General features: G+C 48.1%; 1 protein-coding gene across 1 annotated transcript in view; it reads left to right on the top strand.

Annotated features, from left to right (window-relative positions):
- The window catches only part of ADAP1 (ArfGAP with dual PH domains 1), a 50,698-nt gene continuing 26,799 nt past the window's right edge, over positions 1 to 23,899 (top strand). Inside the window, exons 1-4 of the mRNA XM_032126219.1 lie at positions 1 to 165; positions 10,287 to 10,417; positions 11,909 to 12,000; positions 20,306 to 20,388. Of these exons, the coding sequence (XP_031982110.1) occupies positions 81 to 165; positions 10,287 to 10,417; positions 11,909 to 12,000; positions 20,306 to 20,388 (391 nt within the window). The 5' untranslated portion in view covers positions 1 to 80. The remainder of the gene's footprint in view (positions 166 to 10,286; positions 10,418 to 11,908; positions 12,001 to 20,305; positions 20,389 to 23,899) is intronic.

Genomic DNA, 23,899 nt, shown 5'->3' with positions numbered 1-23,899 from the left:
CCAGCGCCCCCCGCCCGCGCCATGAGGCTGCCGTAGCGCGGCGGACCGAGCGCAGCCCCGCCGAGCCGCCCGCCGCCCCCATGGCGAAGGAGAGGAGCAGGAAGGCGCTGGTGGAGCTGCTCCAGCGGCCGGGGAACGCGGCGTGCGCCGACTGCGCCGCCCCGGGTAAGGGCAGGGCAGGGGAGGCGGGGGGCGCGGGCGGCGGCCGCACCTGCACCTGTCCGCACCGCACGGCACCGCCGGGGCGCGGGGCTCTGCCCTCTCCGGGAGCGGCGGGGGTTGCGCCCCTCCGAGGGTGTGCCCGACCCCCCTCCCCGCCGCGGGGGGATGCAGCGGGGATGCTCCGGGGCTGGTGGAGGGATGCGCTGCGCTGCCGCGGTCCCCGCGGACCAGCCCCGGCTGAGGTTTCCCCTGTTTCCCCCGCCCCAGCCCGGCTCCTCGCCCGGCCGTGAGCGCTGATGTCATCCCAGCGGGTCCCCGCGGGCTGCAGCGCAGCCGGGGCCGGTAACCGGGCGGTGGGGGCTCTGCCGGGGTGCCCTGGGCTGCGGGGGCCGCGTGTCCTCCGTGTCCCCTCGGCTGCTCCTGCCCTGTCAGTGAGCAAACACATGGGGACAGCCGGAGGCAGCGCTGCGGACATCCTGCCCAACAACCTTTGCCCAGCTGCCATCGATGGGTGCCTGAGCTGCGCAGGGAGCGGGGCTGGAATGTCTGTAGACGTCTTCGTGTGCGGAGGGGAGAAAATCTGGGCTGGGAATGTCTTCTTCGCCCTTTGGATGGTGAATTTTTGGGGTCGGGCCGTGATGCTCTTGCTGAGCAGAGTCTGCATGGGGTGGTGGGATCTGTCTTTGAGAATAACCTTAAAAAAATTGCCGAGCAAGTAACTTTCCTTTAAAAAAAAAAAAAACAAAAAAACAAAAAAAAACCCCACCATATAGAAAAACCTAAATTTGTATTAGCTTGAGCAGGATGGCTCTGAGGAGGTGTATAGAAAGGATGTCCCTTCTCAGCCTCTGTCATTCTATAGGTTAAAGAAAAACCCAACACTTCATCTGAGCCATATTTTCCCAGCTACTGATTTGTTTAGGATGTCAAGATCTATTGGATACCGCTATCCAGCTTGTACCATTACCAGTGGTTTTGTATCCCTAATCTGCATCCCAGGACATTGCAGTTCACTTTCGGATGCGTTGTGTCCTCTGATACCCAGCTGGAAAGGACAAAGAACTTTCGGCACAGCGTGAATGGCTTTGCAGCGCCGCGCTGCTCTGCCTGCTCCCACCCATCTGCTGCCGGCTGTTGCTGTCTGACTGTAGCAGCCCACCTCGGAGGTGTCTTGCTGAGCACAGCTTGGGCTCTCCGAGTGGGTGTCTGCCTAAATTATTCTTTCCTGGAGAAAACTTTACAAACCTGGCCCATTCAGATCCGTGGGGTGATTCTCCGTCACCCTGCGGATATAGAACGTAAAGCCCCCAGGCAAAATGGGAAGTTTCTCAGCATCACCAGGGTGGAGATGAAGCTGTAGGTCAATAAAATAGCTCACATCAGAGAAGGAGGGTTGTTGTTAAAGGCACCTTTTGAATAAAAGGGCTGTAAAACAACAAAAGCATACTTTGGTTTTGATGACGTTTGCATACAGAGATGTCTTAGTGAATCTGAAAGTCAGAGAGGAGAATTTGGGCCAGTGTCTTTTGTAAGTCAGGATGTGCTATATTAATATCGTTCAGCCTCTTCTGGACTCTCATGGCATTACTTCTGTAGGACCAGCTCCCTGTTCATCAACCCAATTTCTTTAGTTCCTACTTTGCTTCAGTTTCTTTGGCAAATGAGAGCTATTCATGGTGCTGTAATGTGCTCGTGTGCCTGGGAGTGACAATAAACTTGAGATGCCCTGGGCTACTTAACATAAGATATTAACTTGTGTCTGTAGGTAGTATAGAAAATACCCAGCCTGGATTCAGTTACTCATTCTGGGCAGGTGTGGCAGGCCAGGTCTTTCTGGGGATGAGGTAATGCAGGAGAGACAGGAAAAGTATCCAGAGAGCCTCCAGAAAAGGGGTGCAAGAATGTTCTTTGCTGAGAAGGGGGATGCACAGAAAGATAGGTGGCAGCTGGAACCAGGTGGGCAGCTGACACTGGAAAAGTGTCAAAGAGAAAATGGAGTGAGAAGGAAAGAAGAGAGGGTGGGGAATGAACAGAAGAATGAGGAAAGCAGTGCAGAGTTGTGCTTTCCCACACCTGAGTATCATCATAGGGCTGATCTGGTACAGCTGGGGGAAAGCCAAAGAGCAGGATGCCTGATTTGTTATTGCTGTTTCTCAGGTGGGTGAGTGCCATTCCCTGAAAGACCCTGTTAGTACAGGATCCACGATAGGAGGTAGCCATTTAGCTCATAACAAAGAATAGGATGGGTTGGAAATGTAACAGGGGAAAATTCTCTGTTAGTCACTTTAATTTGTGTATGTGGAAGCCAGCTGGGTTTTCTTTTTCTTTTGGAAATGTTTATTTGAGAAATCAACCAGTCAGTGAAAGTTTGGGTTTTTTTCGTTCCCTGCTGTCAAAAAGGGTTATTTCCTTTTGTTACTGTTTTGGCATATGGGAGAGGCTCAGCAGCCAGAGCCCTGAAGCCACAGCTTGTCCCAGGTATTCTGTGTCCTATCACAAATCCCTGGGTTCCTGGTGCAGAGGAGCTCTCAGCATGGCATCATTGGGCTAAACTGTGACCATATAAAAATCAAAGTTGGGGGTGGACGGGGGGCATCGGGGGAGGCTGTTCCTTCTGGGCTGGGTAAATAACTTCATCCCCTGCAGGATCATCCCATCTCCTTGGGGAGACCTGGGCACAACCTGCTGCTTGCCTGGGGCTGGGCCAGAATTTGCCACTTAATCATGACTGAGGATTATTGAAGTGGCCAAGCCCTGTAGGGCTGCTCTGTTCAAGATGTGTTTCCCTGGTCTGTGCACAGGAAACTTGCAGCTGGGTGGAATGGGGTATTGAGTGTGGTGCTCAGGAAGGTCAGAGCTGGGTCTTCCCCAGGACCTGTGTATATGTCTGGCAAAAAAAATCTCTTCTGCAAAACCAGAGCTTCCAAAGAGATTTTGAGGGATGTCTCAGGTGGAGGGAACAGTCTTACAGGGGCCATGACAGCTGGGAATGCAGAAAGGATGCTAAAGTAGAAAGCGAAAATCAGAGTGTAAAATAACGGAGAGGTTACATTTCTCACTTGCAGGCTTTTTGTGTTTGTAATTTTTTTTAAAGTTTCTAGTTAGGTTTTTATTAATTGCATTTTTATAAAACCTGAAATTGCAAAGAAAAGATTTTTCAGTTTCAAAAATGTCATTGATCTGTAATGCATAATGAGACTGCCTTGGTTACATCTTCGGGACTGAGTTCTGGGGTAGGAGCCACTAATAAAGTCATTAGCTGGGGCTTTGGGTCCTCTGTAATTACACACTTCTGTGTCCTGGGTGTTGTGTTTTTTGTGGGTTTAAAGCTGTGCTTTCTCAGTGAAGACAGCATGGTAAATGCAGTCTTAAGTGCAAAACCGAGCAATGTTACTGAATTGCTGGTGTGTAATGGCTCTCTGTGCATTAGAATAATCTTTTTTTCTTCAAGACTAATGTGGCAGTTCAGCCTTTTCTTTTCCTAAATGATTCTTTGTCTCAGGCAATCTTTCCTCACATCATGAGGCGGATGGTTATCTCAGGGCATAACAAGACCTTGAGTATTTTCCTCTTTACTCTATTTTTCTATGTCTTAGGCTCGTGTTTCCATGGAGTGAGAATCATTTTACATTGTAGGAGGACAGAGAGGCTCTGAAGACAGAAATGGAAATCCCATCAAAGCAATCCCGCACTTTAAACCCTCCAGCAGCAGTTTACATGGCTTGTTATCATTTTATCTTTCTCATTTGGGATGGATTATTGGGACATGGATCCTGGGTAACATCGGCCTCGGTGCCTCAGGCCCAGAGGGGATGAAGGATGGAGGAAGAGCAGAAGGCACACGCTGGAGGGGAGTCTGGAATTGGAGCTTTGTGCTGGGGAGCCGAGCAGATCTGGTGTTCTGGTGTTAACAGTGCATCTCAAAGCCCCTGGGTGGCTGGTGCTGGCTGAGGTGGTTGTAAACACCTTTCCCTTCTCAGTTCTACAGCAGGTGAAGTTTTTCCGTTCCCTGGATGTCACCGAGTGAGGGTGGTGATTAGAGGGAAACGCCTGAGCACTGGGGATGGCTTGGTTTGCTCAGGACTGAGGAGAGCACCGGTTTGATCTCAGCTTCTCCTTCCCCCATCCAACCGCTGGTCCTAAAAACCCAGATCAGGAAGGGGACTGAGTCCTCGGGTCCTGCCAAGTGCTGCCATCTGCAGCGCCTCTGCCCATCCCCTCGGGGAGCGACGGGCTCTGCTCGCAGCTCCTTCCCTCTCTTGCCCCCACTGCCTCCCACTGGAAAGCTGTTCCCGAGCTCTGCTGCTCTAATGGAGTGAAACGGGCTTTTCATCTTCCAGCTCGAAGTGGAAACTTGTTCCCGCACCTCCATTGTCCTCTCAAATACTGAATTTTTTCCTTTTCTCTCTTTTTTTTTTTTTTTTTTTTTTTTTTTTTTTTTTGGTGTCCCTGGGAATTTGCCAGCCCTTCTCCCTGGGCATAAGAACAGGGGTAAGAAGGAAAAAAAAAAAAAAATCCCACAGCAGTTGTGTTTAGCTCAATGCCACTTTCTGCAGGAAAAAGGGCTTTTTGAAACAAAGGAGGTTTAATGTGATGGTGTTTTTTGTCCGATCCTGGTGCCTGGGCTGCAGCACAATCGTGGGCTGCAGACAGCGAGAGGGGGCTGCTGGGACCTGCCAGCTGAATTAAAAGACCTTGGCAAGTTTAGTGCCTTCACTGAAAAATTTTCCTACTTAGAGAGGAGTGTTGGTGGGAGGCTGTTTGACTTCAGCGTTAACTCTTTTATTGTTACTTTTCAACATGCATGACCAGGGTCTGTTTATTAGCCTCCTAATCCTTCCCCAGAGTAAATAGCTACAGAACTTCAGTGCTGAACACGAGGTTCTCTGTCTAAGGCATGGAGGAAATCAGCAGCAGCTGAGCAGCAAGCAGAAAGGCTTTGTGCTTGTGTGGATTGCACTAAAATCCCTGTGATTCTACCCAGTATCGATGAATTACACTTCTTGTGCAGGGTGAAAAAGGTTTTGCCTGCCTGGAGAGGTATCTTTATCACCTCAAACAGGAGAGGGTTCAGGAAAATCCACTGAGTCTGCATCCCAGCCGTAGAGCAGCTCCTGCCCAGCTGATGTGGCAGGGATGCAGCAGGGCAGCTTGTTAAGGGTCAGGCCATCATTCGTGTGCTGAGGGATGTGTTGAGGGTGTGTTGCTGTGCATTGGCCTCAGATGTTTGCCTTGGTCATCAATATTGTGCTGTAAGTAGTGATAAATGTAGTTTAAGGCAGAAGGTGGAGCAGGAACATCCAAATTTTGGGACTTTTGAGTTTTTGCTCTTGTCTACTTCGAGCCTGTTGCTGCTCTACTTCATGGGATTTTACTTGGATTGATGGCATCTAGGGATTTTCAAACTGGAACTCCATGGCTTTTTTCTGGATACAGGAAATACTGATTCTTTATTAAAAAAAATTCCATTAGCATCCAGCTTCCAATCTCTTTGGTTTCTATAAGTTGTCCTGTGTCTTATGCTGGTTTTTCTTCCATAATATTTTCTGTGTCTAGCCTTCATTTTTTTCGTTTTTTCCGAAGCTCAGGAACGCTGGGTTCAAGCTGCAGAGTTCATGGTTCACTGTGCTGGGTTTTCCTGAGGATTGTGGTGACAAAAAGGGCTGGGTGAAGTTTCTGAATTTAGCTGTGTTGCCAAAATGTTTTAGTTTTGTTTTGGGTGCTTCTTTAATCTCTGGCTATGCCTTTGCTTTCAGATGAGTGAGATGGGAAAATACCAGCCCAGTGCCCTTCTCCTGAGTTTAGTTTAGCTTTCTTTGTTTTGTTTAATTTTTAAAATGAAGCTGACTCACATCTTTATTTTGAAAGTCATTATAATCTGTTTATAAGTTACAGGAATCTCTACCACACTGGGCAGTGAAAGCCTTTTAGAGCTGGAATCAGTCGTTCAGGATGAGTCTTTCTGCACTTAAAACAGTGTGTTTGGTTTAATGTTCCCGTTGTTCCCCGTTCATTTTTATTCCTTTTGGCTTGAAATAATGGAATAAAGTAATTTGTGTGGAACTTAGGCGTGCTGGGGAGTTTTCATTAGGCTTCACTGCTGTTTGCTCAAAATTCTGGTGGCTTAGGAAAAAAAAATTATCTTTTTTGAGCAACACCCAGAAAGCCCAGATTATGACATATTACCATTTCAGTGCACCTTTTTGGAACGTGCCCAGACAGAATAATAAAATTACTGAACTCTCAGTAATGTCCAGCATAGGAGAACGTGTTCTAGCTGTTGAAGTGTCCACCAGCAAGGTGGACTTCACTTACCTGTGCGAAGCTCAGCTTGCCAGCTGTGCAGCCTGGGGTTACTGGCTCACTAATCTAATGATGCTGCCCCAGAATTCACTGTTTGGTGTGAAGACACTTAGGAAAATTTATTTCCATGTTTGATAAGATGTTGTCTTATCTCTGGTGCAGTCATTTGAAGGGTTGGAGTCTGTGCTAAGCCGAGGTTGGGGATCACTGGCATTATCCACCGTGTCCCTGAGCTGAGAATTTGTGCTGGAGAGCAGGAGAGAGGGACTGTGATGTGTTTGGGAAGCAACGCAGCCACTGCCAACCCCAAACCCTTTAAAAGGCTTTGCAGAAGCATTCCTGCAGCAGTGGGTGCTGGCCCTGGCTGGCAACGCCTGCCTGGGGTCTGTCACCAGTCCCTGCAGAAGACGTGTGGGTGTGGCAGTCTCGTTGCTGCGTTTCTTCAAAAATGGTGTCATGAGTGTGGGAGAAGGGGAAGCGGTGTTGGCAGAGCCCTCCAGAAGCCAGAGTTGGGGAATCCTCCACCCCCTGCTTCCTGTCCACAGAGCTGTGACACAGGGAGGTCACAGGGAAGCACGAGCCCGAGGGCTCATGTGGCTCTGTAATCCTCTGGTTTGTTCAGATGATGCTTAGAAATTCCTTTTGGCTTTCAGCTAAAGCCTGGGAAAGGTTTGGGCTGCCTTGCTTTCTGTTAAATGTCCTCAGCTGGGAGAGCAAGAGCCATGAGAAATCTCAAGTTATGGTTACGGTGACATTTCAGAGGGACTTGCCCTGGTCAATCAGTTGGTTCTGGGGGTTTTCACTACCCAGCGATTTTTGGATGGCACTAGGTCAGTGCCTGAAGCCTTTGAACGCTCCTCCTGCCTGGTGTTCCCTTTGGCACTAAATCCAGTTGCCAAATGTGGGTAGTTCTGGGCTGTAACAGGAGAGCAGCACACAACCAGCCGAGCATCTACAGCTCTCCCACCCACCCTCACCACACGAGAGACATATTTCTAAAACCAGAAGAGCAGTGAGGAGGAAGTTGCTATTAATACCTGGCAGAGATGTGAGTGGCTGGGGTTGGGTCTGGTGGGGCAGGTGAAATGTGCAGCTCTGTCATGGTGCTCCTCGAAATTTGCCGTGAGGGATGTTGGTGGTGTTGGATGGACATGGATTTGGAGGGGAAATGCTGAAAGGAAGGTGACCAGGAGGAGATAGCTACTGGCTGTGGTTTATTGAACAAACTGGGAACATCCCTTCCAAGGCTGGGTCACCACTGACCCCGTTGTGTCTGCTCCTGTGAAGGACTGTTGTCACCTTCTGGCAGCCACACACGGGTGGCCCTGTGTATGTGATGTGATACAGGTGTGTGTATGTACCCTGTGAGATAATCCAGCTTTTGTTTTCTTAGTTAGACAAGGCTTGACGTGATGTGGAGCAGGGGGAAGTGTTTAAGAGTCTGGTCTGAAGAAGATCTTGTTGTTGTTGTGAGAATGCCTTAAAGCCCAGGTGAGACTGAAACCTGTTGCTTGAGGTGCTGTTTGCCTGTGTCAAGAATAGACAACTTGGGTATGAGCTGACCTGGTGGCCACTGGAGCTGCAGTCTCTGCCAGGATCTTCTTGCAGGGTGTTCCTCCAGCAGAATGTGTCCTCATCCAGGCTGGAGGAAGGTGTGCTGTCTCCTGGTCCTGTCACACACAGCAGTGCAGGCAGGGGAGGGTTTACCTCTTGGAGAGGACTTTGGAAGCCTGAGTCCACCAAGTTGTAAACAACAGGAAGAAATCCACCCACATGCCTAAGATAAATCTGGTAACATTAAAGAGGCATTGGGACTCCCAATAAAAGCTGTTTTATTGGCCAGTGCATTCTTTGATACCCATTTCCCTGGGTTGGGCAGTGCTTTGATCAGATCTCGTGACTCTGAGAAGGCTTGAAGCTCAGTTATCCTGGAGTAGCTGTGCTGGGCACAGGGACCCAACTCCAAACTTTGCTGCCACAGCTTCCTCCCCACTGCCACGGCTCTGTCTCTGGACCCCCTCACCATTCCGTGTATCTGATCCTCTGCATGAACGTCAGTGATGGGTGTTTGAACACGAGACCCTGGTGCTTTCACCTTGCCTGACTTGCACCCTTTGGGACCTTTCAGCAGTGCTGAACCTTGGGATGTTCTTGTGGCAGGAAGTTTGGAGGGTCCCAGACTTTTATTACAAATGTGTTTGGAGATGGCAGGGGACAAAACGATGAATTAGAGCACAGAAAGTGCCTGAGCATCCAAAACTCTTGATTCTTTCTGCCAGCCTGCAGCCCAATAACTGGCCACAATCTCTGAGGTTGGAATAAGTGGGGTGTGTGAGCTGGGATGGGGTGTGTGAGCTGGGATGGGGTGTGTGAGCTGGGATGGGGTGTGTAGCTGAGGCACCCCGTGCTTGTGGAAGGAGCAGGGTGGGCAGCAGCAGGCCCTTAGATCAACCTGACTGGTTTTATATTTCCCAGGCTTGAGTTGTAGTCACTGGGGTCTCGCATGAGGATAGGAGACCATGTGAAAAAAACTACCTTTGTGTCTGCTGGTGGCTGATGGGACTTGTATCAGCTTGGGAATTTGCTCCTCTCTCCCACGTGGGCACTCAGCTGTGTCTGATGAGAATCCTCATCTAGCGCTGGGGCTTTCATCTGAGCAGAGCCACCTCTGGAGAACTGAATTGGTCTTCCCCAGGGTGTGCTGGGGGAGGCTGGTGGCTGTCCCTGCGGGCAGGGCTGGTGGCAGCCCCTGGTTACCCCTCAGGAGCTGAGCTGCCCCATGCCAGCCTGCTCCCTGCACTGACACAGCCAGAGCATTAAATATGGATAAGGAGGACAAAGCACGTTCCCTGGCCTTTTATAAATGATTGCTGTGCTGTGGGGAGTGAGGGTTTGGTGTAATTACTGCAGGGGAATAAGCGGATGACGAGGGGCTGCGAGAAGGGAAGACCTGCCCTTACCCCTCGACAGCCTGATGTCATGGGTTGGCCGAGGGGCTCCCAGCCCTGTGGGTTTGGGGAGGATGGAGGATCAGGGTCTGACCGGGTGACCTGCAGTGAAGCTCTTTCTGCCGGGGTGCAGCTGGATCTGCAGGCGTTGACATTTGCCAGTCGGAGTTCAAACAAAGATCCCTGTATTGGGCTACTGGCGAGGCAGTGCCAGGGACACTGCTGGATGTCCCTCTGTCTCCCTGCTTCGGGCAGTGCCTCTCCCAAAAAGGAATTTGGAGGCAAGGGACTCGTCTTTAAAGTGCTTTGTGTGAGATGTCAGCTCGGGGTTGTAAACAGTGCGTGGTTTTGCTCAGAGAAAGTACAGAGCTGCCACTGGCAGCATTTTTCCATTAAGGCGAGGGCTGGAAACCTCCTGGCATGGAGGGCTGGGCTGCTGGGAGCTGCAGCTGTGGGAGGAAAGTCTCTGTGTGGAGCACATGTAATAAATAAAGCAGCATAACGGTTTCCCTGAGCTGGTGTGATTTCTGTTCCATGCAGTGTTTGGGTGGAATTTCCTCATGAAAGATGGATATTCCCCTCTCCTCTTCACGTGAGCATGGAGTGAGTTATGGAGGACTTGGGCACATGCAGTTGTCTGTATATTGGGATTTTTGTGAATAACAGCTGCACTGGGGATTGCAGATCTGTTAATTGTTAGTTTAATTTGTATTCCTTTCAATATAAACATCTACTTCCCTTCTGTATTATCTGATGCCTTTAGAATCAGGGACACCAGACCTGGTGTCTACTGAACTCCTCTGCCATGCCCTGTCCTGCCCTGAATCCAAAAGATCAGTCAAGTGCAATTCCCTCTTTCCTTCTTGCTTCCAGACCCGGACTGGGCATCCCACAGCCTCGGGATCTTCATTTGCTTGAACTGTTCAGGAATCCACCGCAATATTCCCCAGGTCAGCAAGGTGAAGTCGGTGCGCTTGGACGACTGGGATGATGCCCAAGTGGAGGTACGTGCACCTGGGGCTGGGAGCAGCAGGGAGTTTGGGCTCTTCCCTTTGGAGCCCTTTCTAGAGGTGCCCCAACAAATGTGATTTCAGAAAGCGTGTCTAGATAATTCCTGACTGTGGGAGTGAGGCCCATGATGCTGGTTGAAATAGAACACCCATTCTGTGAAGAACTTGTGAGGGTTTCCCCCAGCCCTATGAAAAAATCAGTGAAATAGTGTGTGGAAATTACTGATTTTAATTAATTGTCTTCTCTTTTTTCTTACGATATCTCTAGCCTAGACTAGACCTCTGGTCTACCACCCCTGCCCAGCTCAGCTATTTCTGGCTTTGTTCCTCTTAAACTCACATCTTGAAAAGCTGAACCACAATGTAAATTATCCCAATTTATGCCCCACACCTGCCTAGATTTGGGTGGTGCTGCTAAAGGCACCCAGGAAACCTTTCTGCTTTGACTACTGGTGTCTTTAAAGGCACGAAGGACTCTACCAGTCATTGATTTCTTTCTTCTATGTGTAGAGCTGAGGTTTTTCTGAAGGCTGCATGTCATAGAGTTGTGTGTTTTATGGGAAGAATAGGCATTAGTGTTGCTTGGGTATTTCCTTCCCTGATATTTTTTGGGGGGAATAGATTGAATATGTGAATGTGAGAAATTCAAAACCATGACAATAATAAAAAAAGCTTGGCTGCTTGTTATGTTTGTATGCTTGGCATTTGACACGAAACAAAATGTATTTAGCATGGCTGCCTGGAAAAGAATGGGGTTTTTACACTTATAAAGTGAATTTCAATAAATAAAATATATGAATAAGGAAATAAGTAATTTTCTTTGCTGAGTTCTCAACTAGCCATTTGTGTACAAGATCAGAAGAAACGGAGGGCTGTCAGTCTAGACAGAAACATTATATATTTATTTATTGGAAAGGAGGGCTGTCAAGGCAGATAGAACTTTTACTTGTTTGTTTGTTTATTTATTTATTTGTCTATCACTTCAAGCTCCTTCCTGAGGTAGCTGGAATGACTTTGCAAAAACGAAATCATCCTTTTGGCACGAGTGATGTGATCCAAAGCACAGGATGTGTTGTCAGAGGCCATCACCTTGCTGGAGCTGTAACTCATGGAGACTAAAAGCAGTGTGAGGGTTTGCCCTCTGGTTACCTCATTCCCATCTGATTCCATGGCTGTGAGGTGGAAATGCCGCTGTGTGCTGCCCCCTGCTCCTGTGGAGGTCATGCAGGTGGGACTGGGACATGTCCTCAGCATCGTTTTAAGCTGTAGGATCCCTGCAATAATAATTAATATTGATTTGGGAGCCCTGGTTTGCAGGCACAGCTTTTACAGCAACCTTACTGTGCACAGTCCTGGGCAAACCTCTCAGTAAGAGAACAGGTCCCCCCTTCCCAATAATTTTACTGCTCTGTAGAAGCAAAAGAGAATTAAAGGAAAATACTGTCAACATTTGTTTAATTCTTTCTGTTTTTTCTCTTTTTACAGTTTATGGCCTCGAATGGAAACAATGTAGCAAAAGCAAAATATGAATCTAAAATGCCACCATTTTATTATAAACCAACATATCTTGACTGCCAGTAAGTAAATACCTCTGCTGGTAAACAGCATTTATTTGTTTGTGCAGCTGCAGCCTCTGTAATACTTTAGTTTTAGCATAATACTTTCCTTTTTTTCTTTTTTTAGCCACAGTGGAAGTTTCATTTATAAAAGGCCCTGAAAATGCTTTTCCTTCTGCACACATGTGGTAGAGTTTGTGCTGCGCGTGGGATCTTATTTAATAAGTACAGTTGAGATGATGCAGAGGAGTCAATAGTTTGTCTGTTCCCCAGACTCTTCCAAGTTTCTAAAGCTACAAGAATTCCAATTTCTACCCATTGATTTCCTCTGTCTTTTCAAATCCCCCTCCTGCATCAAAGCAGAACTTGCTGATCTGCTGTGTGAGATGCTGCGTTGCTTGTAATGCAAAAATCCTGGGGGTTTGTGTTGTTAGGGTTTTTTTAATCTATTGACAAATAATCTCCTCCACAAAGGCAGGTAAAAGGTGGTATCTCCCGTACAGTGTAGAGTAAACCTCTCTAGTAAGGTGGGGTGGACTTTGTAGAGCAAGAAGCTGAGCAGCCAGGATGTGCTATGCCATCCAGGGTGCCAGGAGATGAACTGAATTTGGTTTTTAGGGTCCAATCCTGCTGTGTACCAGGGTGGTTTTGTATCTTTGTGTGAGTGGAGCTGCCTGGCCTGACAAGAAAAAAGCACCCATTTATGGAGTGTTCTGAGCTCCAGAATCCCAGCAGTTTGTCTGTGCCATCTTGAGACTGGTATGTGCTTGTCATGTTGGGGTTGGAGAAGCAGGATTGGTAGGAGAAACACAATTCTAGGGGATTTTGATTTTGCTTACTCCTGAGTCTCAGTTAAGTTCAGTTAGATGCTGCCTGTCTGATACTCAGGAGCAGAGTCCTGGTTCTTTTCCGTGCCCCATCCCTGCCTGAGGGGTGCAGAGCTCATGCTGGCAGGGAGCTGGGCAGGTCCCTCCAGCTTGGCATGTGCTGAGCTCCGGGTGCTAATCACAGCCAGCTCTCCTTGCAGGGGTCTGCCTGAGGGACAGCAGGAGCTGCTCCTGCTCTCAGGCAGCTTGGAGACCATGAGCATTTCCATTCCTGCTGCTGTGGGGCTGGCAGGAGTGTCTGTGCTCGGTGGTTTGGCCTCCTTGGCTCAGCTCTAGCACTGTGCTGTTCCCTCCCTCCATCCTGCAGAGCCGTGTCACTCTGGGGAGCTCTGCCAGGCAGTGGCTCGGCTCCAGCCACAGCCCTGCCAGGGCTGTCTGCGCTCACAGGGACCCTGCTGGGGCAGCCACTCCATCCACAGCCCGTCCCCATGGCTGGTGGAGCGGCACGGTGCTGGGCTGGGAACCTGTGAGGAGCTGCAGCAGGAGATTGGAAGGATTTTTTTGTTGTTGTTTCTTTTTGGTTATTTATTGATTCACTGGGAGGATGAGGCAAGGCCAGTCTTCCTGAGAGCAGCTGGAAGAATAATTTCTACCCTTTTCTGGTCCCAGCTTGTGCCTGTTCTGCACTGGGACAATTACCAGCCTGCATGGCCTGATTTCTGTGCTCAGCCTGGAGCTCTGCTCTTGCAGGGGCTCTCTGGACCAGCATTGCTGGGTCCCTTCCGTAACAGCAGGACGTGATGGGACGGATGTGACCTCTCACAGGAGCAGACAATGTCCTGACACTGCTGCAGGATCAGCAGCTGTGGGCACATCACACCCTGGGAGTGTCTCAAGGATGCTATGCCAGGTTGTGTTTTTCTTTCTCTAGTTCAGGGCTCTCTGTGCCTCTCCACAGACGCATGTTAAACAAGTGCAGGGGAGTGCTGCTTTTTACAGGAATATATATTTAGCTGTTTCCCCGCCTCGCTGCAGTCCAGTCACTGCAACAGCATGAGTTGTTCCCAGCTCACAGCCCTGGGAAGCATCGCCGTGGATGACACCTCCATCCAGCACTGGCAATGATTCCAGCCACGTTCTGCAGCATCAAGAGGTTTTGGTGCTTCTAATTCCAACAGCAGCACATGCTGGACAGCTGCAGCGCCTGGGCAGGCTGTGGGAGCTGCCCTCGGCACAGCAGGATGCTGACAAGCCATAACAAAGCTGTTTGTTCATTTGAAGCTTCTTAATTTTATAATGCTGCTTCTGGAATCCCTCTGCTTTGGTTGCATGAAGAATTGGGAAGTTCAGGGCAAGACAGAAGACGTGCTCCAGCGCCAGCTTGTTCTTTTTTCTTCTTGCCTACAATGTTGTGGTTGGCTCCTTGGGAAATTCGTGGTGTTTGCCTGGTGCATTTGGCTTCTGTATCCTTCAGAAACCTCATTGTGGCTTTCTTCTTCTGCATGACACTTGGAAAAGGTTAGAGAAGTTGGAGGGGTGCTCTGGAATTGCCCAGGGAAAGTTTACCAGCTGTTCATAGACAAAATAAATTACCCAACCAAAAAAAAAAAAAAAAAAAAAAACCCCAAACATCCTCTTCTGTCCTTTCCTCTCATTTTCTGTCTGTCTGCCAGCACCTTGACCCGTGCCCCAGAGACAGTGACCAGAGCAGCCAGCTCCTGTACCTCTGGGGAGTCCCTAACAGTGAAATGAGTCCCAGACTCTGGGATGCTCCAACACCACCGCAGTGTTGGCCCAAAGAGCTTTGGGCGAGGAATTTAAACCACAAAACCGCTCTTTGGATGGTCACGAGTGGTCATGGCCCAGCTTGGAAGACCACAGCAGCAGCTGGAGAGCTGCAAACCCGCCTTTTCTGGGGCAGATACATTGTAAGCACATGGCCGAGTTTTGAGTCACCACTGAGCAGCAGGGATAGCGTCACTCTCGAGTAAAAGCAAAGGAAAAAGGCTTTATTCAGTCTTTTACTGGGCTGAAGACTGATAGAATAAAGTGAGATAATCTCTTACTGGGCTTTTGCAGAACTGGAAGTACATCCCTGTCCCTGCCCAGCACCTACCATCGTTTTCTTTTGCTTGATTTGGGAATGCAGAGCCTCATCCTGCGGGACTGCCTGTGAGCTGCAGTGCATTGCTCCGCTCCTCTCCCCGTGCTCGGATAAGTGGGAGCTACATCTGCTCCTCGTGGAGAACACTTCGGTGTACTGACTGTCAGCACAGAAAAATGGGGCAGAATGAGATGGCATGAGTTGTGCTGGGTGGTTGTCTTATCTGGAACGAGATGAGACATCAGTCGGAGAGAGGCTCACATCTTGAGGAGTCATCCATGTTCTCATCTAAAGAACAACAGTTATTAGCTGAAGTGGCTTTTTGTATTGATTAAGATGTGCAGAGAGAAAATTGCCTGGTAGATCCTCTGGATTTTTTTTTTTTTTTTTGATAATTTAAGGTTTGGTACATTTGGTAGAGGAGCTACCAAGCCCATCTCCTCCGTCTGGTGTGTGAAGGTCAGCGTGGCCCCCTCCTCTCCTATGCGTGGGGCGCAGTGGCAGTCAGGGGTGCAAACTTCTCACCTCTTCCTCTGTCACCTCTTTTGGCCAGTAATTTATAGATAATAAAAACTTTATAGATGTAAAAACTTTATTACATAATGTCCAGAGGGGTAAAACTGGCTTCTACTTCTTAATAAGTGTTTTCACATTTTACGTTCACAGCTTTCAGAAGTGCCTCATGTCTTGGGTGTGAAGTTTGAGGTGCTGCATTGTGGCCACTTGGAGTGGCTGCTCATCAATTCATTCCCAAGTGGTGGAGCCTCCTGTGGTGGCTCACACTGGGCACTCAGCCTCGGGAATTCTTAGAGTCACCCAAGTGCTGAGATCTGCCCAGTCCTTCAATCCTGACCAGCCATGGGGTTTTCTCTCCTTGTTAATATTCTCTTTGCTGTTAGCTTGTAAACCTGTTAATTCATATTGATTCCCTTAATTTCCAAAGGAAATTGCTACAAGGTTAAGGTAGTACCAACAGAGGCTGTTTGCTACGTTTTTAATCAGTGTTTAACCATCCTGAAAAATAGCGTTGGGGTGAACTGGACTGTGCACATAAAACAATCAAACAAAAAAGGAACCAGTTAGCATTTTAATTGAGAATGTTGTGATTTTGCATACCCGGAATCGGTTTTAACTTCTCCAAATCCATAATGCAAGGTTTTATACCTTGAAAGCCAAACCCCCTCTCTTTTTGCTCTCCTCTGGCAGTTTGCTGTTGGGCGCTGGTCTTCTTGGGTGATGGCACATCAATCCTCGGGCACTACAGGCTGAGGTGATGCACAGAGAGCCTGCAAGAAGCCCCCCAGCTGTCTCAGACCTCCAAAAAGCAATTTAAAAGCAAGCACTCACAGCAAGAACTTGCTAGATAGGAAAAGAGAGTGAAGCTTGACAGGCTTTTAGTCTACGCTGAGTGGCTCTCCTTGCAGTCTGAGCAAAGAATTTGGACTCAGACTTAAGATTTCATTAAGGCAGTTGTTTGACAGAAACCTGGCATAGCTTCATCCACCAAGCTGCCAGTGGAAAGCAGATTGGCTTTTGCTGGAAAAACCTCTGACAAATTCCAGAAGCTACAAATTTGGCTTCTGGAAATGGTGTTTCTGGATGACATTGATTTCTTTTGTCTTTCTTGGACTTGATGGTGCCTCACAAGGATGCAATTAGGCAGTGGTGGTGTATGGTGTTTGATGACTTTTTGGGCCACATTCACCTCTGGCTGGGGTTTCTTGTCTGTCACATCTCCCCAAAAAAGCCGCAGCGGCTGTGCGGCATCTGTGGGGTGTGCTTTGGAGTGCATCAGCCAGCCCAGCTGAGAGTTTTGGGAAAAAAACTGGAGACTCTGAATTTGGCTGGCCAGCACCTCCTCCACACAGCACACTGAAGCCATGCAGCCACAGTTTGATATTAAACTGCTTGAGCAGCTTTTCCTGTGGTGCTTTTTGCTGTGAGCAAAAGGCTTTGAGTAGGTGGGACCAAGATAAAACTGCTCCAGTGGCTTCTTCTGGAACCTTCCTCGCTGGCTCTTGGGCAGAGCCCTTGTTTCCATGTGGGTGGTCAGGAAGGCAAACAAGTGCCTCCGATAGTGTTGGCAGTGCTTTGTCAGCCTCTGAACCTGCTGCCTCCTCAGTGAAGCCCAGTCCTTTCCCATTTGGGGGATGAATTTTCCCTTATTCTGTTGGCAATGTGGATTTCTGTAGCATTTTGTTTTGTTGGTGGGGTTTTTTGATTTGCCTCTAGGTTTCTGATGAGTGCAAGGACTTTTCTGTTCTAATTGCCAAAAAATGACATGTTCCCTGTAACCCAGCAGCCTGACAGACTTTAGGTGGGCTGTTAAAGCTTTTGGAGTTGATCCTGAAAGCTGTGCATCTCCGCAGTTTAGGAATGATGCACTTACATTTTTCTAACAAACACAAATTATATATTTGCTTATTTGCTGCATTATCCCATCACCAGAAATGCAGTAAAATACCGGGGGGCTGTTCCTGCAGTCCTTTCTGGTCACAGAACTCCTTTTGGAGTCAAAGGTGGATTTGGATGGAGGCTCCTGCGTTGGGTGTGTGATGTCTGCCCTGGGTTCTGTACGCACACATTCACACCTGGAAAAGTACATTTCAACTAAAACACAGCAACAGATATTTCTAAAGCCCCTGAAGACATACTTAAATTAAGATCAGGTCAGCAGTCCACTGAAAATGGTGGCTGTTTTCATACAATCCCTGCATGGTTTGAGGGTCTTCTGGATGGTCCCTGCCCTCCAATTGCTCTCAGATCCTATAGATCCCAGGACAAATTCCTGCTCCTGTATGAGTTCACCAAAGCTGTGCTGGTGAAACTGGGGTTTAGCACCAGCAGCTTTTAATGTCAGGATTGCATCCAGTCCGTGAGAGTGAATGTGGTCAAATCCCTGCTCAGCTTCTCTGTCACAGTGAAGGGAGATGGTGAACTCCTCACTGCCCTAGTTGGGTTTTTGTTTTGGTTTCTTTTACTGGAGTTGTTCTGCTTTCTATAAATAGCCACTGGAGCAGAAGCTGCAGCTACTGGTCCTGTGCTGAGTTGTCTGAACTGTTGGCTGCCCTTGGTGTAGCCCTGGGTCTTGGGAAATTATTGCTGAAAGAGCTTGGGTTTGTGACAATAAGGAAAGGGGAAGAATGTGTGAACTGTCAGGAAGCTGCAGGGAAGGTGGCACAGATGGATTCCCGTGTGCTCTGGGAGTTGCCACCGGAGCCACTCGTGTTCAGGGCCAGATGCTGAGAGAGGCCACTGAGAGTATTTTGCAGCTTCTCGGGGCACCCCTTTGGGCGTGGTGCCTGCTGGCTGCCCCGGGGGTGCCCCCTGAAGCACTGCCATGGGCAGTCAGTCCCTGCAGGGAAGTGCTCCCCCAGGAGTGAGCCCTGCAATGTGTCTGGTGTACGATCTGCATCCTACAGCAGGAGTGTTTTCCCACTGCTGCACATGAATCTTAATTTATGCTGTATTTAAAGCCCCGTGCTGGAAGGCTGACTCTCAGAGACTCGGAGCAGCTGCAGCTCCTGCTGAATCCACTGACGTCAGCTGGAGCTGAGGGTGGTGTGAATTTTCCTCCTCCCAGTTCGATCTGTAATCGTCTCGTTGAAAAGGTTCAGGTTTGGCTTCAGGGATAACAAGCTGTCCGCAGCAGCTGGCCAGGAAAAATTGCAAGAAGGATAGTAAATTCAAGTATTTCTGTTTATTTTATGATTAAATTTTGGTAGCTCTGCTGGTTAGTGACAGCGTTATAGAACAGGCATTTGGGTGCCACCCTTTGGGTCATCAGGCTTCTATGTTTGTGGATATCAGGTCCAGAAGAGGCATCCTGCTGGACCCAGCAGAGCCCCCTTGGATGCTGGATGGGATTTGAGCAACCCCACAGCAGGGGAGTTGGAATTAGATGACCTTTAAGGTCCCTTCCAAGCCTTTCTATGATTGTACAAAGTGCACCTGAACCTCCTGAGGATGAGTTGCACCCTGACCAGAGCGTAGCGCAGGGTGGCAGCAGAAGGGAGATGGGTGTTTGTCTTCAGAGTTCACAGTCAAACTTGCAGATGTGTGTGTAACAGCTGAAGATCAGTCATGCAAACAGGAGCAGAAGGGGAAAGGCAGACTTGGAGCATTGCTCCTATTACAGCAGAAGCTCACTGCTGGGTTTTGGGGACAGGGAAGCAGTGGTGCTCCCTGAGCCTTGGGGAGAAGGCTGGTGCCCCAGCCAAGGAGATGACACAATGAGTGGGACAAAATCTATGTAATTATTTCCCCCTTCATTGCCAGGAAACCTGTCACAGCCACAGTTTTCATTGGATAGTGTCTTGCAGATTTATTGCATGTGCTTGCTGTACCTGAGGATGAATTTTCATAAGCCATGTTGGGATGTTTGTATTCTTTGAGTATTTCTGGGATGTGTCTGCTGAAAAGACACCATTTAGTTTGCATAATCAGCAAAAAAGAAAAGGTGATTAAGCATATGAACAGTTTTCATTGGCAGAGAATTTGATGAGTTGAAGTGTGATGGTTTTACAAAACACACCCAGTGCTGGGGGATCTTTTACTGTCTTCAGTGTAGGCTGCTCCAAAATGTCTGCTGTGAAGCTGGGATAACACATGCCTTTATTTCTGTGTGTGATCTGCCTGCTTAGGCTATTTAGGGTTCTAGGGCAATTAAGAAATAAGTTCAGTTAAAAATGGTTTGAAGCGATTTCCAGCATATTCTAGATCAAAGTTACTTCAGTGGTTAAAGCACTCACAGTAAAATAAAATAGCAAAAAAAAAAAAAGTATTTATAATCTTTGGGGTATTTTTTTCCGTTTTGGAAATAGAGGTCTCAGTGTATAAATCATTGGTATCATTTCAGGATTAAAAGTAAAGGACTTCTAATCAGGTTCGCTGCCATGCATCGTAGATTGCTTTCTTAAACTTGGCGGCATGAGCTGTGAGCTTGGAAGAGCTTGGCCAGATGGGTTTTCAGCACCTTCTGCTTTTGTATTGATATCTTCAGGGCAATAATCTCTCTTTTGTGTGTAGTTAGCTGAGGTTTTTCATTTACTGACCCTGTTCACTGAAGAATGTGGTCTGAGGAAATTAGGTTTAAAATGGTCCATATACTGAGGGAGTTTTTTACAGAGGCTGATTGGGTGGGTGGGGACAGGCTGTTCTGCTAAATCTGTGCATTTTTTAAAAAATAAGTTTCCAATAAAATTGGATGTACAAGGAAATGATTTATTGTTGTCAAACAGTAACCAGAGCAAACCCTTGACTCCAGACTGTACAATGCAATTTTTGGAAGACTTCTAAATCACACTTGTATTTTGATGGAAGAATTAATGTTTCTGGTTTCTTTCTTAATGTATCTTGGACCATGTTTCCTTTTCTCTGTATCTTTTTTTTCCAGGCTGCTGCGGGAACAGTGGATCCGAGCCAAATACGAACGAAAAGAGTTCATCCACAGTGAGAAGCAGGAGCCTTATTCTGCAGGTAGCGAGAGACACTTTGGTAGATAAGTTTTTTGATGTCCAGCACCTTCCATTTTCTTCCTCTCTGTTTATATGTTCTTTATGTTGATTATTGCCCGTATGTCATTAAGTAGGAAAAGTAAGTGTGCTCTTTTGCAAAAGATCCCTCCCGGCATTCCCTGTATTTGATTTGGAATATTGGGAATTTTGGTGCCTGATGGAAACAAATCAGTTACCAAGAGTCTTTCTGTTGACTTCCACGGGCTGCTCAGCAGGAGCAAGTCAGACCAAGCACCAGCGGGTTCGTGTCTGGGGAGCAGATGTGGAGCTGCATTGAAGTGGGATAAAGGATGTTTGTGTCATCCAGGTGGCTTTTGCTTTGGAGAGGTGAAGTAGCCCTGTTAGCCTGGTTTGGGTGGTGGTGGGTGTGTGCACCACGTCCCCCACTCTCCCCAGGGATCTGTTACTCTCTCTCCACAACGCTTCAGGTGTCAGCAGCAGGACCAGGTCTGCCTGTGGCACAGTCAGTGTCTCACAGTAGCACACGTGCAGCTGATGTGACAGAGCTCATTTCAGCACTGCCAGCAGGGTGACAGTGGCCTTGCAAGGGGCTGGGGTAGCAGAGCAAGGGGTTGGATGCTTTTCTTGCAGAAGGGCAGGGTTTGAAGAGGAGACACAGAGCTCGACTGTGTTTGTTGTGTGGCTGCACCAGCATGAAAGTGCATGAAATTAGCTGGGTATTTATTTGCTATATGTAAGTGGCATTTAATTTATTCTGCATATTAAGTAGTTGACACCAGCTATGTGCTTGGATGACTCTGGGATAATTTTATTAGCAAAGACCATGTTACAGATTAAAGGTTAAAATACTGTTTTCATGATGCTTTTCAAGACTAATAATATGCAGGTAGCTCCAGCAGTTTGCTGTTTTGAAAACCACAGTTAAATTCTGATCTCATATATTCTCAATTTTTGTTTAGAGCATTTCAGCTCTGCTGTATTGTGTCCATGAGGCACACAGTGTGTGGGGAGTATCCATATTCATAGAGAGTACATTAGGCACATTATTATTTTAGGTTTTTAAAAAAGCTATCTGCTGGAGTCAGACGGATGTGTTCTATTAACAATAAATAGTTTTATTTCTTAGATCATTTTGGAATGTATCTGCCAATGTGTGTATAATACTCACCCAAGAATAATGTTTCCAATCTCTACCGTGCAACTTCTGGATATAAAAGCTGGGATTCAACCAAGTACTTGAGGAAAATGCATAATTTTAAGCACAGGATGAGTCCTTTCGACTCCAAGAGGAGTGTGTACCTGGTTAAAGTGAAGTAGGTGCTTCAGTGCTGTGTGGGAAGAAGGGCAGCATGTTCTGAGCTCTCTGAAAGAAATTATAAGAAGAATTCAAAGGGGAGTTTATTTTAGCAGCTCATTTTGTAGGTGTTCTTCAGTAATGTGGCTGCATAATATTTAACTGCATGCTGAAGTGAGAGGGTTTTCTCACCTCTCTTTGAAGTTCAAAAGCCATTAAATACTTAGAATAGAATAGGAGAGAAGAGGATGAGCCATTTCCAGTGAGCAGCGCTTTGGGGAGGAGGAGGGGAGGGGAAGCAGGCTGGTGGGCATCATGTAAGTGGTGTAGGAGTGATTTTAGGTTGTGTCTTTGGGAATGGCACTATCCCTAAAATCCAGTGAAGGAGCCACACAAATGACCTGTGCAACTGGGATGTCATTTGTTGGTTCTTCTGGACAGCAAATGCAAGGGGAGCACCTTTGGCCAGGTGACTCCTCCTTAGGGGGACCAGGTTGATGTTACAACTAAACAAAGCTGGGGATGCACACACCAAACTCCCAGTGCCAGCTTTTCCCTTGTGCTGCATCACTGCAGCCCCCAGTTGCAGCTGCCCCCCCTGTCCTTCACCCTGTGCCAAAAAGTGCTCCTTCTTCCAGACTCTCCTGCAAATCAGTTGATGATGCTGCTTTCAGCTCTTGGGATGTCAGGCTGGGAGTTGGTTGTTTCCTGGGGCTGTGTCCTAAGGAGGGAGCCCAGGGAAAACCCTGTGTCCTGTAGGAAAGCAGCACACTGAGCATCACACAATGATTTAGGTTGTAAAAGACCCCCAAGGCCATTGAGCCCAGCCTGTAACCCAGCACTGCCGAGGCTGCACTAGGCCATGTCTCCAGCAGAAGTGTTCCTGTGTGTGTTGGGACAGTTCTTGTATCACTCCAGTGAAGTGGGGGAGCTTTGTCACTGTGCTGTGCATGGTGCTGGACCTCCTGTGCCTGTCCCTGCCGGGCTCAGCACAGACAGAGGGTCTGGGCTGCTGCTTTCCACTGTTGACCTGAACTGTCTGTGAACACACCGAGGTGGCACCGACACCAGGGCGCCCTCCTGCCCACCCCACATCCAGTTGTGTCTCACTGGAGTGTACCTACATCTCTGTTTCTTCCTAGTGCTGTCTCAGACCATTTTTCCTCACCCCCCTGAGTTCCCTGGAGCAGTGTCAGGTTACCAGTTCCTAAGCATGAAATGTTTTCTTGCTAATAGAAATGTCAGTATCCATTTTCTCATGTTTGCTGGAAGATTTAATTCCATTTTCCAGTCCCAGGGGCTATTTTGCATTCTGATACTTGTTCAATAATTGCATAAAAAATAAGAAAATGCTATATCAGAATAGTTCTGAGCAACATCCTTTTCCAAGCAGCCTGATGAAACCCTGGTCAGAAATTCAGTGTCTTTCAGAATATCCTTTGGGGAGAGACTGTCTGGAGCCTGTAGAGGCCAAGCAGAAGCTATCACAGCTGAACTGCCAGACTCAGGAGAAATGAGCCTGGGGACAGGAGTGTCGGATGTGCAGGTCAGAGCTGAGCGAGTCGTGCAGGGAAGCCTGGCAGGAGGATGCAGCAAGCTTCAGCTGCTGGGGAGGGCTGTAAATAAGAGGCAGTGTGGGATGCAAAGGCAACAGCTGCCCCAAAGGGTCTTGCATATCCCCCCAACTGCTGGGAAACATCTGCCTCGTGAGACACAGAGTGATGCCAGGTAGCAGGATCAGAACTGGGAAACAAAGACACTTCCCATGTGAAGAAATCCCCGGTGTGGGCAGTGCTGAGCATTGAAACCGGCTCTTGAGCCTGGGAAGAGCCATGGCTTTGGATCCATGGGTCTTGGTTCAGTCCCTAAATGGGATGTCCCCTCTTGGGGATGTGCTGTTGCACGTGCAGTCACAGCCACTTACCCTCGGTGGGAGATCGCAGTGGAAATTCCTGTGAGGGAGTTTTTAGAGTTCCTTGCTCCCCCAGGAAGCCTTGGAGCACAAGCCCATGTGCTATTCCCAGCTTTCAGCTCCTCTGCCCCCAGTTAGTGTTGGTTCTGCTGTTAATGAGTGTATCAGCACCATTGATTTCAGGGTGAGGAGTCACTTTGAGTTCAGGTAGCGCAGCGAGATCAGGAAAACAGTGATTAAATGTTTCGGTGATCACTATCGATTGTCAGATACACCCTCTTAGACATTCGAGCTCTTCATTCAGCT

Source organism: Corvus moneduloides, chromosome 16, assembly GCF_009650955.1.
Source record: "Corvus moneduloides isolate bCorMon1 chromosome 16, bCorMon1.pri, whole genome shotgun sequence".
In the NCBI taxonomy this organism is placed as follows: domain Eukaryota; kingdom Metazoa; phylum Chordata; class Aves; order Passeriformes; family Corvidae; genus Corvus; species Corvus moneduloides.
This window is presented reverse-complemented; position numbering and strand designations above follow the sequence as displayed.